This window comes from Fusarium subglutinans, assembly GCF_013396075.1.
Source record: "Fusarium subglutinans strain NRRL 66333 chromosome Unknown NRRL66333_c0000065, whole genome shotgun sequence".
Taxonomy (NCBI): Eukaryota; Fungi; Ascomycota; class Sordariomycetes; order Hypocreales; family Nectriaceae; genus Fusarium; species Fusarium subglutinans.
Window position 1 is genome coordinate 152,582 of NW_023502128.1, and position 13,807 is coordinate 166,388.

The 13,807-nt window shown below is 49.4% G+C and overlaps 4 protein-coding genes across 4 annotated transcripts; all 4 read right to left on the reverse strand.

The window, feature by feature from the left end:
* Positions 1-543: 543 nt before the first annotated feature.
* On the reverse strand, positions 544-2,806 carry FSUBG_6309 (AHMP1-like protein; the record flags this gene model as incomplete). The annotated part of the gene is made up of 2 exons (XM_036684494.1): positions 544-1,973; positions 2,026-2,806. 2 exons carry the CDS (start codon positions 2,804-2,806, stop codon positions 544-546), a joined length of 2,211 nt encoding a protein of 736 aa, XP_036538181.1.
* Positions 2,807-6,351: 3,545 nt separating this feature from the next.
* On the reverse strand, positions 6,352-8,442 carry FSUBG_6310 (uncharacterized protein; the record flags this gene model as incomplete). Its single annotated transcript, XM_036684496.1, has 1 exon — positions 6,352-8,442. The coding sequence occupies one exon, from the start codon at positions 8,440-8,442 to the stop codon at positions 6,352-6,354; it is 2,091 nt and encodes a 696-aa protein (XP_036538182.1).
* Positions 8,443-9,121: 679 nt separating this feature from the next.
* FSUBG_6311 (ornithine aminotransferase) lies at positions 9,122-10,492 on the reverse strand (the record flags this gene model as incomplete). Its single annotated transcript, XM_036684497.1, has 1 exon — positions 9,122-10,492. The coding sequence occupies one exon, from the start codon at positions 10,490-10,492 to the stop codon at positions 9,122-9,124; it is 1,371 nt and encodes a 456-aa protein (XP_036538183.1).
* Positions 10,493-10,786: 294 nt separating this feature from the next.
* On the reverse strand, positions 10,787-12,789 carry FSUBG_6312 (uncharacterized protein; the record flags this gene model as incomplete). The annotated part of the gene is made up of 4 exons (XM_036684498.1): positions 10,787-11,528; positions 11,576-12,655; positions 12,706-12,711; positions 12,773-12,789. The coding sequence occupies 4 exons, from the start codon at positions 12,787-12,789 to the stop codon at positions 10,787-10,789; spliced, it is 1,845 nt and encodes a 614-aa protein (XP_036538184.1).
* Positions 12,790-13,807: the final 1,018 nt, after the last annotated feature.

Genomic DNA, 13,807 nt, shown 5'->3' on the forward strand with positions numbered 1-13,807 from the left:
GTACTAATTCACATCACTTCTCTGCCGTGATCTCACTCCGAATTTGCCATACTCGCTTTCACTACGCCATACTCAGTCTCATATTTCCATTGTCCTACTCACTTACATCGTCACTCGTGACCGAAAACTTGGACGATATCACTGAACCACACTCGTCCGAGGCACAGGCCATTCCACGACACATCGCACCACAAAGCACTAAGCGGGGTCTTGAAAAACAGAATTGTCGTAGATCTCTCATGGCATGAGAATAATCAGATACGGTTACCCAAGTCAGGCGCATTGGCCCATCATCGTCTGATCGACAGATAAGCGGACCGAACTGCCGGAGATGTCAACTCCCAGTGGGTTGGTACTTTATAAGCGACATAGGGGTGTCTTTAGTCGACGTGGTTATAGTCGATGACATGCATCAAGACTAACAAGAGACTGAGGGTGTGGTGTAAGTATCCGAGTTCGTGATCTATTTAAATGAAACTGGTATCAACTATTTATTAACCGTAATCATCATATCCATATATATCCATCCTCATCCTTCATCCCCTAACTATTCTGCTTCACCAACTTTTTAAACTCCTTCGACGTCCTACTACTCGATCCATCACCCCTACTCGACTCCCCATCCTTATCCGACCCTCTCTCCTTTTCTTTCTCCTTCTCCTCCTCCTCCTTCTTCTTCTTCATATGCTTTATAGCATCCTGCGTCAACTCTTGTCTATCCAGTAGCTCCCACACGTCCTTCTTTCGCGTCTTGCGGTCGCCGATGCTGATGAGCAGACCAGCTGTGATGTTGCAGGTTATGCTCACACAGAGGATCACGGTGGTCAGCGCGAAGGGACGCGTGTGGTAGTCGATGCCCCAGGTACATGCACCGAGGGATATTTGCAGACACGAGTGGCAGTCTAGGAGGATGACGATGGCGATAAGGTACTTCTGGGGAAAGGCGAAGTGGGTGAATGTCTCGTTGGGTTTGTAGAAACTGTGCGACTTGGCCATTTTCTTCTGATGGTGCTGCAGGCTCTTGAACTGAGCAAACGTCAGAGCGGGCATATCTGAATCGGGGCTGTTAGACTTGGCGCCTTCCAAGTCGACAGTCTCGGGGCTTTCAGGTTGCGGTTGAGGTTGGTTGTCGATCGTGCCAACCGTTCCATCTCTCTCGGGGTTGTAGTCCTGAGCTTCGAGAAGAGCACGAGCCTGATGGCCCGTCAAGTGCGAATGCTCCGGATTCGTAGACACGCCCGGCGGGACACGCTTCTTCTGCAGTCTGTTCCTCGGCTTCTTTCCCTGCTCAGCTCTCTTGATCAATCGCGAGAAGCGCCAGATGAAGAACATGTGGTATGTATCGACGGCTCGGAAGGGCGCGAGACCGTCACCCATGACGGCGAAGAGCGCGACGAGAACGCTGTCAATGACGTGGATTGCATAGACTTGCTTCTCGCCGACGTAGATCCAGCCGATGAGGAACAGAACCCAAGCGAGACCAAAGAGCGTGATGAGTGTAGCGTAGAGTGTGACGAGGAAACCGAGAGGACGTCTGACGTATTGGCCGAAACCCTTCATGCGACGCTTGAAGCGCGCACGGCGAGAGTGCAGCATGTGTCGAACGTGATCATCCAACTCGGCCTTTTCCTCCGGCGTCCAGCCATCGAGGTTCGTCCCATGTGGGAGGGCCGCGTAGTGCGAGTCTGTCAGACGAGAAGTGATAGTGTTGCTTCGCTGCGGAAGATGGCGTTGGTCCTCTTCTTCTGCTTCTGCTTCGGCTTCTGGAATCGGTGGGATCGTAGCGGTCTCTTGTGCTTCCAGTGCAGCTTCGCGACGTCGTTCCTGCTCAATGGCGCCTCGTGCCCAGTCTGCTTGGGGATCGTGTCGGGATAGTGTGTAGGTCGGTCGACGGTTGACCCATTTTCCGAGATCGGGAACGAAGAGGGAGTTTTGGACGTTGGTTAGTGTTGAAAGGGTTTGGACTTCGGGGTCTGTGATTGTTAGATTTGATGGTGTTCATGGCGTGAATGTGTATGTTCTTACCGATGACATCGAGCCAATCCACAAGTTCCTGTTCGTATTCATCATCGCGAGGATCGTCATCTCGCTGCCCCATAGGCACAGCCATTTGATCCTCGCCAGATTGCCGACGATGCCCAGGCCAGAAGAAGCGACTCGCCCGCCGCAGCCGACCAAGCCCACCCCTCCCATTCGTGTTCTCCTCAGGAAGCGAGCCCGTCGGCGACAAAGGAGCAGACTGATCATCATTGATCCCTAGCTCAGCCAGACTCGGCCGTCCTCCCTCCTCTGTAAGTCGCGGCATCGCCACCTGGGGAACCCTCCTGGAATGACGAGCAAGCCCATCCGAGACCCTCGCGCGCTCAGGCTGCGAGATGCTCCTCGGTCTCCCATCATCGCTGAACCCATCAAACTGGCTCGTCACACTATGATTCGAATAAACCGACCCGTTTGAATTTCGGCGGATGCGGATACTAGGCTGTCTAGCCTGATCGACCGGCGGTCTTCGTCTCGTCTGCTGAGGATAATTCGACGACGATTCTTGATACGATGGAAATGCCGAGAGGGATGTCTGCGATGGGAAGCGCGGGAACGACGATAGCGATGTCTGCGACTGCGCTGAGGGCGCTTGGCTCAGCGGGTTGAAGTAATCCGATGCTGTTTCTTCGATGGGGCCTGGACTTCCGGGATCGGGAGGCACGGGACGTGAGGACGAGGGACTCGGAGAGCGACGATTGTTGTAGTGGCCCGTTGGGTTAAGATGGCCCGTGGGCTGAAGACGGTTATTATTGGAAGCCATGCCCATGAAGATGCATGGTAGAAAGGGAGAGACAGAGAGTAAATAAAATAAAAAAGGGAGTCGGGATGAGGTGAGAAAACAAAGTCAAAACTTGTAGTGATACTGACTGAACTGGACGGGTAGAGGCTGGAATTAGTCAGTCGTCACAGCCTGAGCAATTCGGGTTTAGTTCCCAGGCCTTGATTAACCGCTTGTCAGTGAAGATCAGCCATTTTCACTCAAAACAAGAAAAGTGTAGTTGAGCCGTAGGGCACCTCCTACGTAAAGGTCGTTAATCAGGTCGTGCCGTAGTGGGTCGCCCTACGTCACAAGCTGATGCCGCTATGGCCAGTAATCTCCAGCCCCGATAAAAAGGTTTGGCGCCCAGGGGTCGTTTAGTGCCGGGACATCCGCGATATCCATCCTCTGAGCCTCTGTTTTGGTAAAAAGTAGGCCTGTACGGAGTATATCCGTGGGAATATAACAAAGCATTATTCATGATGACTGTGAATATAGTCTGCTGATGCATCAGACATTTAGTGCTCATATGGAAATAACGTGATATTACAGATACGTACCACAGAAGCCTCTCTAAGGTACCTCTTCATCTGTAATCCACCAGCCAACGCCACTAAATTACTACCCCCAATAATTACATCACAGCTTCTCCAGATAAAGACAAGGGACAGCCGTTTCATCTACACTGAACCACAGGCTGAGAGGACAGCTTGGCATATACTTTGCACAGTAGATAAATCTCTTGGCTTGTGAACCCTTTCTGTTTTTTTTTAAATCAGGATTCTGTTAATTTTTAAGCTTATTATTCCTGTGCAGAGACCGTGAGTGCAGGCATCTCCATGTTTGATGAACCACCCTATACCTGGATGATATATGGACAACTCATCAATGCTGCGCTATTGTTTGAGATTTGGTGCCTGTCCTTTGAGTGTTAGGTTCATGACGTGAATCATCAGTATTTCCTTTACTTGGTACTGGAGTTGTGTGATTGATGCGTGCCAGACATTACTCGCTCCAAGACAAAATGATATTAGGCGACTTGTGTTGTTGTGCTACGTAGCATCAAGGAGACTTGCTTTTCTGGTCATCCCCAATCTCGATCGATCGGCATAATATTCCAGACCTTTTCGCTTAAACAATTTTCGCCAATTTGGAGTTCAATAACAGAGTAATTATTCCACAGACTGTAATCGTCTTGTCGTTTTCTTATGATAACAATTGCTGGATCCAGCGCGGCAAACGTGTCTGTCCAGACCCAAATCATAGATGCATTCCAGCCTCTGTCCCCTAACGAATCATCAACCAATGATAGGGCTTATGGTCTAGGGGTATGATTTTCCCTTCGCATCTTTAAATCGACGCTTGGGAAAGGTCCGGGGTTCAATTCCCCGTGAGTCCATCTGATTGCGTTTCTTTTTGCTTACTTACAGTATCTGTTGCCCTGTTGCTAACGTTCAGACATCTGAACTCGCCGTTTCGGTGCTGGGAGCTTTGACTCCAAACATCCTTTTTTGCCAAAGCTTGTCTTGACTCAACCTTCAACCTCACCACCAACGTTGCTTGAAGGCTGACCGTCAATCCTTCAACCACAACCCTAACCAGCAAAAAGAATTACCACGAATAGCAAAAACCATGGACTCACGGGGAATTGAACCCCGGACCTTTCCCAGAGATCTTGCTTCTGATCATGCCAGACTGAAGATGCGAAGGGAAAATCATACCCCTAGACCATAAGCCCGATTTATGATTACATAAGATTTCGTCCCCGCGTCGTTCCATATTCGGTCGCTGAGGACCGCGGAGTTTGGTGTTGCACGGACTCCGTGGACTGCCCGAAACACTCCCGGAACCCCGAGAGCTGTCAGAGCCACTGCAGATCGAGACCATGGAACAAAGAGACGCTTTTGTTTCTAGTTGCTGTGGTTTGACAGTAGTCTATTGGTTTCATCGTACTCGTATCGTATGCGTCTAAGCCTCTGCACTAACGGCCGAGTAACCGACCTCACCGATGCTTTCATCGTCTTGCTTCAATTGAACACGAGTTCCTATTCTTGACAAACTTCGGGAGTCTTCAAAGCCATCGGGAGGTATTGCGCAGTTTGTTTGAAGAATGTTCTGGAGTGGTTCGATATGATACGCTGGAACACAAGGCCGCGGGCCGTGGGCGGCTTTAGAGCCAATGCTGCAGCTGCCGAGACATCGCTCTGAGGCACAACAGTCAACCCACTCTAATAAACCCTGAGAGGGGGGATGCATGCATATGCGGGGAGGCAGCCCTCGGTAGATTGAGAGTTGCTGGCTGCGGGAGGAAAGAAAACACAGGACCTCGATCCCAAATGACAAAAAGACTTGGGTAATATAGCCTAAGCTTAGGATAACTTTTGCGGAGTTTATTTTGACACCCTTATCTAAGAGTCACTGTTTTCTTGCCTGGTTGTTGTGGGATATGCAGTCATTCGGAACTGTTGTCGATTTGCAACCAGAAGACGGATTCATAGTCGCTGAGGGTCATGCGACTGATAATTGACAGTGGAATTGTCCAATCAATTGGAAGATTAATCGAGTAAACATATTTCTCAGAAGCGTGCTATACTGTGCTGGGATGAAACGGGCGGAGCAGATGGGTAGACAAGTCAGGTCGGCAGTCCACGACATGATTCAACAAGAGCGGATGCCCGATGTATAGAAGCAAAGAACGACCGAATGCCTGTAATCAACAGGTATAAGGCTTGTAAAAGGTCTCAGTGCCATGGCCAGAGGTACAGGTGATGTGGCAGGGGTCCCATAGAGGACGCAATGGTTGTTAACCGTTTGCACACTCGCTATAAGCATATTGGTAGTTATCCTCAACGATGGTAAGCGTCAATGTAGCCTCAGTAGTCTCACGCAGTAAGTTACAGCTATAAAAAGCCGATTTCAGGACTTGTATTTTGGTTCTGTACCTCAATTCAATCGCACGGGTCAGGTCAAACAGCCCGCCCACCCTTGAGCAGCGCGACCATTTCGAGCCGAGTGAGAGTCCTACAACCTCCTTTAGATGATGCACAGCCGCGCCCACGTTCGGAATAGAGCTGAGTCTTTGAATGGGCTGCGGCAACGGGTGTTTCTGAGGAAGTGTACCACGGTCCTGTAAGTCTCGCTGGCACTGAGCGCGCTCACCGAGACTTATACCACTGCAATGCCTCTGCTCATTAGAAACCAATCCCCGACTTTGTGCACGACACAACTTGAAGAGGCAATTGAGGGAATACTCAAATGCGGCCTGCGAGTTGCCGATTCGAGATATATCGGTGGTTGAGATGCCAGCTCGTGGAGAAGTCATGCTTGGTCTTGTGGTGGTAATCCGTAATATAGACACTCAGGCCAAATACTAAGGTCTTTGTTGACTCCGTCTATCAGTCCTTCTCGCCACTCAGTCATTCTCTCGTCTTGCAGGCCAATGTGGATAGAACAGGAGTTCAGTATTCTGTCCGGTTAGCAAATGTCCTGATGCTTGATCAAAGCCGCGATGGCCCAGCTTCTATAGAGAATAGCCATCTAGCCGCCCGTTGTCGTCACTGCTGCACATTCCCTTCGACCCCAAAGCTTCTTACACTCCTACCAGCCTCTTCATGCACAAGCCCATACCCAATTTTGACATTAGATCCTTCGTGCGCTCCTAGTACGTGGAGATTCGATGCCCTTGAAGCTTCCATGATAGATGATGGCTTCATATCACGCATAGTCCCCTCCTCAAGATAAGCCTGCAGCCCCAATAATACACCAATGCCCGCCAAAAATATACTTGCAGCATAAACGCTAAGAAGCTGGGCCATGTTGTATTGAAAGAAAGTAGCTATTCTCTCACGCCGACAAGGATAGGCCGTTGAAGGACCTCCCTTGGCAGTACCAGATGGCTTGCCATTAGCGGCCCACGAGACAACCATGAAAGAAGACTCCTCGAAAATAGAGATGATCATGTCCTCATAAAGCTTTTGGATGCCGAGATGAAGATTCTTGACAGGGAGGTAGTTCAACGGCGTGAACAAACGCGTGTATAAAAGATCCGACTTTACTTGGTTATATGGTACCTCCATAGTTCCATTGAGGCACTGCCTCAACCTAGAGCCGATTGAATGGTAGGCTGCCGTCCGGCGGTACGTTTTGAAGTCATTCGGGAATATATAGTTGTTGTCAGGGATAGCACGTGTTCGGTCCCTTAGTCTCTTGTCGGGGTCTTTCTCAGATATGTATGTCGTATCAACCACCTTCCTCAGGTATTCCCGCCACTTAATTTCAACAAGTTTGTCACCACGTGTGTAGTTAAACTGGACGGTATAGTTGACTTCGTAGTGCTCGCACCCAATGATTACAGGCGTATATGCCTTCATGTATTCCTCTGTGCCTGGTACATATGGCTGAGGGACCGAAAGATCATCGACGGTTGCGTACCCAATCCACATGATAGGCTCTGTTCTGAAGGCTCCAAAGTTGTCCGGATATGGAGGGCGGTGAGTCGGCCTCCCTCCAGGATGAGAAGACACCATTTGGGGATTAAGATACTCGCCTCGGTCGTTGACGGCGTAGTACGTCAGGTTTCCCGTTGGCGCCAACACGGAGGTGTTGAATGGTGTTGTAGCATTCCCGAGCTTCTTAACCTCCGAATCTACTCCATAGGCTAGCTCCTCACATTTATAGCCAGGAGCAACAAAGTTGACGACATAAGAACAGTTCCATCCCACTCCGCAAATCTCAACCGTTGCTTCCTTGCGGATTATGGATTCGCTCATAAGTGTCGATTTCGTCCTGATGAACATGTCATACTGCCGGCTAGGGCCATGGTAGTAGTCAAAGCCATCTGGGTTGGAGTTTGAAGGGCTCTCACCCGGGGGAATAGTCGAATTCCACAATGACACCGAGGTCACAAACTGGTCGTTTATCTTTAGAGGGTTGCGCCAATATATGTTCTCCTCGTTCCCGAAATTCAAAGTTCGCACCGAAGGGCACGGGGTTATTTCTTCGAATACCCCAAAGACAACTGAGAGAGTTTCAGAGGTCAATATGACAACAAGAGGAGTGATCCAGCAGTAAATGGCAAGCAGGGTACCGACCCTACTCTTGCGGATAGAGCTCCAGCTAAAGAGAGAGGATATGTCCGAATTGGCAGTGAAAATAGAATTGATTGTCTCAACACGGGCAGTTTTAAAACGGACCACTCTCCACGCTCTTTGGTGAAAAGCAATAGTGACTGCTGTGCCGAGACTGGCTTTAGCACAGAATGCGATGGCGGTTCCATAGCGTAGCATCAAGGATTGGTTGACAGCTTCTCTGCCGTTGAGATGAAGGTAGAATAGGTGATGGCCAACAGCGAAGAGAGTGCCAATGAGGACCAAAAGAAACATGTTCCAGGGTTTACGCCTGTACGCGTCCCAAAACTTCCAGAAGTTGTTGCTGCTGCGCTTGACCAAGGCGGGCTCAGGGAGCTTTCTGCCATGTTTTCCAGGCTCAGCCTTACCCCTGACTGAACTCGAGCTCCGAGATGTTTGAGTTTCGCGGTGTTCGTCTGGGCGCAAAAGCATGATATCGTCGGCGGTGGCGATCGACCTTTCATCTCGCTCACGATCATTCTCGACGTAAGAAGGCAGGGGTCTCGGTGACGGAAACATTTTGTCACGTAAACGAGAGCTAGTGCGGTATTGGAAAAAGGTCAAATGGACTATAGCAGCGTAGGAGTTGGAGGTTATTGCAAGAATCAAGCTTCGCTTCTGTCCAGAGCCTCGTTTTGAGAAGTAGGCTGCAGGTAAGTAATCTGGTAGGCTTCGCGCTGTGGCTGGAGTGAGCACTGATACCTAGGCTGATTGAAAACAATACACACCAATCATGGTCTGAGATCTGCGCAGTGTGATACACTTGTGCAGAATAACGAAGCGCAGCGCCTGCTTATGCCAAGCAACGAGTGTGCTAGGACCAATGAAGATGACATAGCCACCTATACTCATCGATAAAAAAGTCAAGCTTGTGGAATATCTCTTACTCTTGAACCAGTATAGACTGATACTCATAGTATTTCAGTGTAATCAAGCTATATCATCCCGAAAACATCTACGCTGAGCTTTCAGGCGAGAACATGATGCAGGCCAAGAAGTATCCCTACAATGGTGATTGTAGATGTAACAGACGGCCTTGATTAAGCTAGCAGGAAAAGAAAGGGAAGAAGCTCACTGGAGGTCGCATAAATAGAATTCAACGGCTTATGACTCCTGACTGCTACTACTGGAGGTGAACAGGAACAGCTCTCAAATTATGAATAAACAGGAGGGTTATGAATCCCGCATTTTGTGCAACTTAGCTAAATTCAGCAGCAACATCATCATAAGCCTTCTTCAACAACACAAGCAACTCATCCATCTCATCCTCCGTAATCGTCAACGGCGGCGACACAATAACATGATCACCCTCTTTTCCATCCGCAGTCCCAGAACCAGGATAAACAGCCAGACCCAACTGAAAAGCCCTCTCCTGAACCTTGACGCCAAACCGAATCTTGCTATCAAAGGGTGTCTTGGTCTTCTTATCCTTGACAAACTCAATACCCCAAAACAACCCCCTCCCTCTAATGTTTCCAACAAACTCCAGATCTTGAAAGATTTCGATAAGAGACTTGTGTAATCGTGCTCCGAGGGTAGCAGCACGAGCTACCAAGTTATCTCGACGGATAATCTTCTGGATCGCTAGTGCAGCTGCGCAACTCACGGGATGAGCTTGATACGTATGTCCATGGTTGAAGCTCGCTGTTCCTTTCTTCAACGTCTCGATGATCTTTCTGTGCACCAACGTCGCAGCGATAGGAGCATATCCTCCTCCGAGGCCTTTGCCTGTTGTGACGATATCAGGACGAACGTCGCCGTCTTGCTCAAAGGCGAAGAACGTTCCACATCGTCCGACTCCACACATTACTTCGTCGAGGATAAGAAGAATACCATACTTTCGACAAACTTTTCCGACACCTTCAAAGTATCCGGCTGGAGGAGAGATACAGCCTGCTGTTGCGCCACCGACCGTCTCTGCAACGAAGGCCATGATGGTGTCTGGACCGACAGCCTGGAACTCTGCCTCGAGTTCGTCGACTAATCTCTGAGCGTACTCTTGTTCCGTTTCGTCGTCTTTCCGAACTCGGTATTCATAAGCGGGACTAACGTAGCTCACATTGCCGAGAAGAATAGCGCCCTCGTACGGCGCCCTTCTCGCCACGAAACTGCCCATACTCATAGCTCCAATAGTGTTCCCATGATAAGCCTGCCTCCTTGAAACAAACTTAGTTCGTTGCGGCTGTCCATTCTCAACATGATACTGCCTCGCAAGCTTCATTGCCGAATCCATAGCCTCACTACCGGAGCCAACAAAGTACGCTCTCGTCAATTCAAAAGGCTCTCCTTCAAGGATATAGTCTGCGAGGTCCTCTGAACTGTTGGTTGTGTAGGCCATGGTGTGAACGTATGACACACTCGACATCTGCTCGACCATTGCATCGCGAACTTCAGTGTTTCCATGACCGATGATGGCGACTGCAGCGCCTGCGCAGCCATCGAGGATCTTGCGGCCGGATGAGAGTGTGATCCAGACGCCTGATGCGGAGGTCACGGTTTCTGGACGGGTGAGGAGGGAGCGGTGCATGAGATGTGGCTCTGAGGCCGGGGAGAGCTGAAGGTCGCCCATTGTGTCTTGTATGTAGCTGTTGCTTTGGTAGATGAACTATCAGATGGGAAAGAATTTGGACTGATGTATGAAGGACTTTATAAGCAAGAGAATGGTGTTCTGTCGGTTCTTATCTAGGTTGGAGTGGAGCTGAAGCCACTCGGCTTAGAACACGCGATTCGGGTCTGGGTACTCTTTTCGGGTTTAAGGAGATGCGAGCGAACGGTATAACAGCTATCAACACTGGAACTGACCAAGATACGCGATAATATCATTCAAAGAACATGTCGTCTTAGGGATTAAACGAAGACAAATCTACGCTACATTCTCATCTCCCATATTATCCATACTCGTCGACAAAAGATGCGGATCATCGCAAAACGACAACAACCTCCACCAATCCTCACCCACAAACTCATTTCCACTTGTTTCCTCCAGAAACCCAAGTCCCTCCGCCTCAATCTCCTGCTCAGCATCGCCCGCCACCAGCTGATGCAACTTAGACCCATCATCCGCCGACACCAACCCCGCAGGCCTATCAAACGTCTGCCTCGGCATCCCCTGCAACGGCGCAAGATGAATAGAATCCTCCAACTCGGGATAATCATACCTCGACTTCTTAACCCTCCGCCCCTCACTAACCCTGGTCATGATACTCTTCGCCGTATTCAGAACATCAATCCACTCCTCCGCCAATCCCCAAACCTTGCCTATCCTTACTAACACGGCCATAGTCCTTTCAGCTTGAGAATCAGCGTCAGAGGTTTGACTCGGCGTGAAGCCCATGAAGTTTGGGAATGCTGCGCCGTATATACTCCAGAGAGTGGAGGAGAAGGCGCATAGGCCGGAGAAGGGGGTGCGGAGGGGACAGCCGACGTGTTCGAGATCGGAGAGGAGAGAGGATATTTGGGATGCTGCGTCGTAGAGATCGAAGACGTTTTGGAGCCAGAAGGAATCAGGGCCTCGGGCTTTGAGGAGTGGTGGTTCGATGGGACCTCGAGGTTTGACTTCGTCTACTGGACTGAAGGGGATGAATTCACGACAGAGGAAGAGCAAACTACTACTGATAAGTATTGTACTCCAAGTTGACGGTGTAGGGCTTACCTGACGTAGTAGACCAAGTTGATGTACCCAAACCTCTCAGCCTGTCCTCGCTGAGCATGCACTGATACTTTGGTAGCAGGATACTGCATCAGAGCATCCTGAGACTCTCGCCACTTGATCAAGTCCTGCTTCATCTTACTCCAGTCCGAAGTCTCATTGAACGGACACTGCTCTGGTTCCGTCATTCCAGGCTGTCTTCTCCCGCCCTCAGCAATCCACGTATGCACTCTCGACCAGATACGCAAACCTTGAATGAGAAGAACAAGGTGATCATCCGGCCCGTAGACTTTCAAACTGTCATCTATCGGTGCTGCTTGAGGACTCTGCCCAAAGAGAAATTGTGTGTCGTTCACGGGTAACGAGAAGTGCATGTCTCCGTCAGAGAACATAGCCTGTCGTCTTTTGCCGCAGCTTAGCAGTCTGTCCATCTTGAAGCACGTCCACAATGTCCTCTTCTCAAGTTCCGAAAGCGTCTCTCTTTTACCACAGCTTGCGAAACCAGTGCTGAGGAGCCCTTGCGCCATCCTCGTTGCAATACCGCAATGCATCCAAGCATTAAAGCCATCTCCATCTCCCCAGTTGCAGAGCGACAAAATGAGGAAAGTCTGAATGAGAGCGAGGCTTGGACCGCTCGTAACTCTCTTCTGCACCTCGCTGGCTATAAAAAGGATATTCTTGTTGTTGATATCTGCGCTGTAAGATTCCGAGTATCGATGTGACACTGCAACAATGACGAGAAGTCGAAGTTTTTGAACTACACTGAGCTCATCTTGTCGATACTCAAGATCATCTGGATGTAGAAATCCAAACTCAGGAAACTGAGCCCTGAACAAGTTGATAGCAGATATAACTTGCGCTCGGGGCGTTAGTTGAAAGACGTGATTAACATCCTGCCAAACATCACCCGAGACATCTGCTCGCGACTGATCAACGCTCAATCGCTGTCTCTTAGCAGGCCTTTTCGGCCCTGAGCTCTGACCCAGAATTGGACCACTTAGGACACAAGTCTCAGTACAACCGCTCTTTATGCAGCCTGCACAAGGGGGCTGGTCATTATGTCTGCATTTGACTTTGGACTTTCTATTAATAATGGTCAGACGCAGTCTTGGATCTTAGAAGAGCGGTATTACCTGCATCTACAACCACGTTAGAACTACACATATAGGCATTCAAGATGTGGTTAGTTACCTCTCACACGCAATTGTCGTTCTCATTGTTTCTGTATCCGATTCGCGTTTCAATTGATATGAGTCTGGGATGATTCAGGCGGGGCTTCGGGTTTGGTTTTGGTGAGGTTGTTTTCGGGTCTAAAGCCGATTCGGGTTTGGCTGAAGACAGAGACCTCGGGCCCAGCTCACGTGCCACAAGGATACGCGAATAAGTGAATTTTATAGATTAAGAGGAGGTCTTGTAGACTCGCATCATTCTGAGATGTTGCATGATCTTCCTATTAAATTAGTCAAATAATATGCTGTCATTAATCAATGAATTGAATTCTTAATAACTACGCACACATTATCGCGGGAACTCCTGCAGCGCTTCACTCTGACTCGGATTCACCTGGAACACTCTCATACCGGTAGCTCAACATAGATAGATAGACATACGAATATGATGGCGAAAGCTGCAACCTATCTTTACCCTATAGACTAAGCTATTGAATCGAAGTCACATGGTCGATAGCGCCTAATCCAGTGAGTCTTGACTGAGAAGGACTAGAAGACCACCCTTTTCGTCGGGTTCCGAGGCGCCGAATCACCCCGGCTCTACTGGCGGCGCAGATGAACCGAAAGATGCCATAAATCTATCCCAGCCCTAAGGTTCTTGGCGTTTTAATTGGTGTCTTCGTAATTGGACGGTTAATCGGCTTACAACAACACTCTTGAAACGCCAAGACGAAACAAAGAATGGTTCCATCCAAAGTGTAATAGCCGTCAGGGGTCACCCAATTATTTGAAACGCTTTTAGGAGACAGGCCCAGCTTGTCGGCTTCCGGCCGGGACCCGAGTTTCATGATTGGCCGTTCTAGCCGCACACTTGTCTTCTAGTATGAGACATATGTACAGTCTGGTGATACTGTCACTCGTGTAGATCGGTTAATTCGGATCTCGACTTTAAGGAAGTACGGCATCGTTGCACAAACTTCAAAACATGTTAGGTCTGGTCTTGTCGCTTACGTTTGACTACTGTTGAAATACGAGAGGAGCACTAGTAGCTTCTCCAAGAGCATGG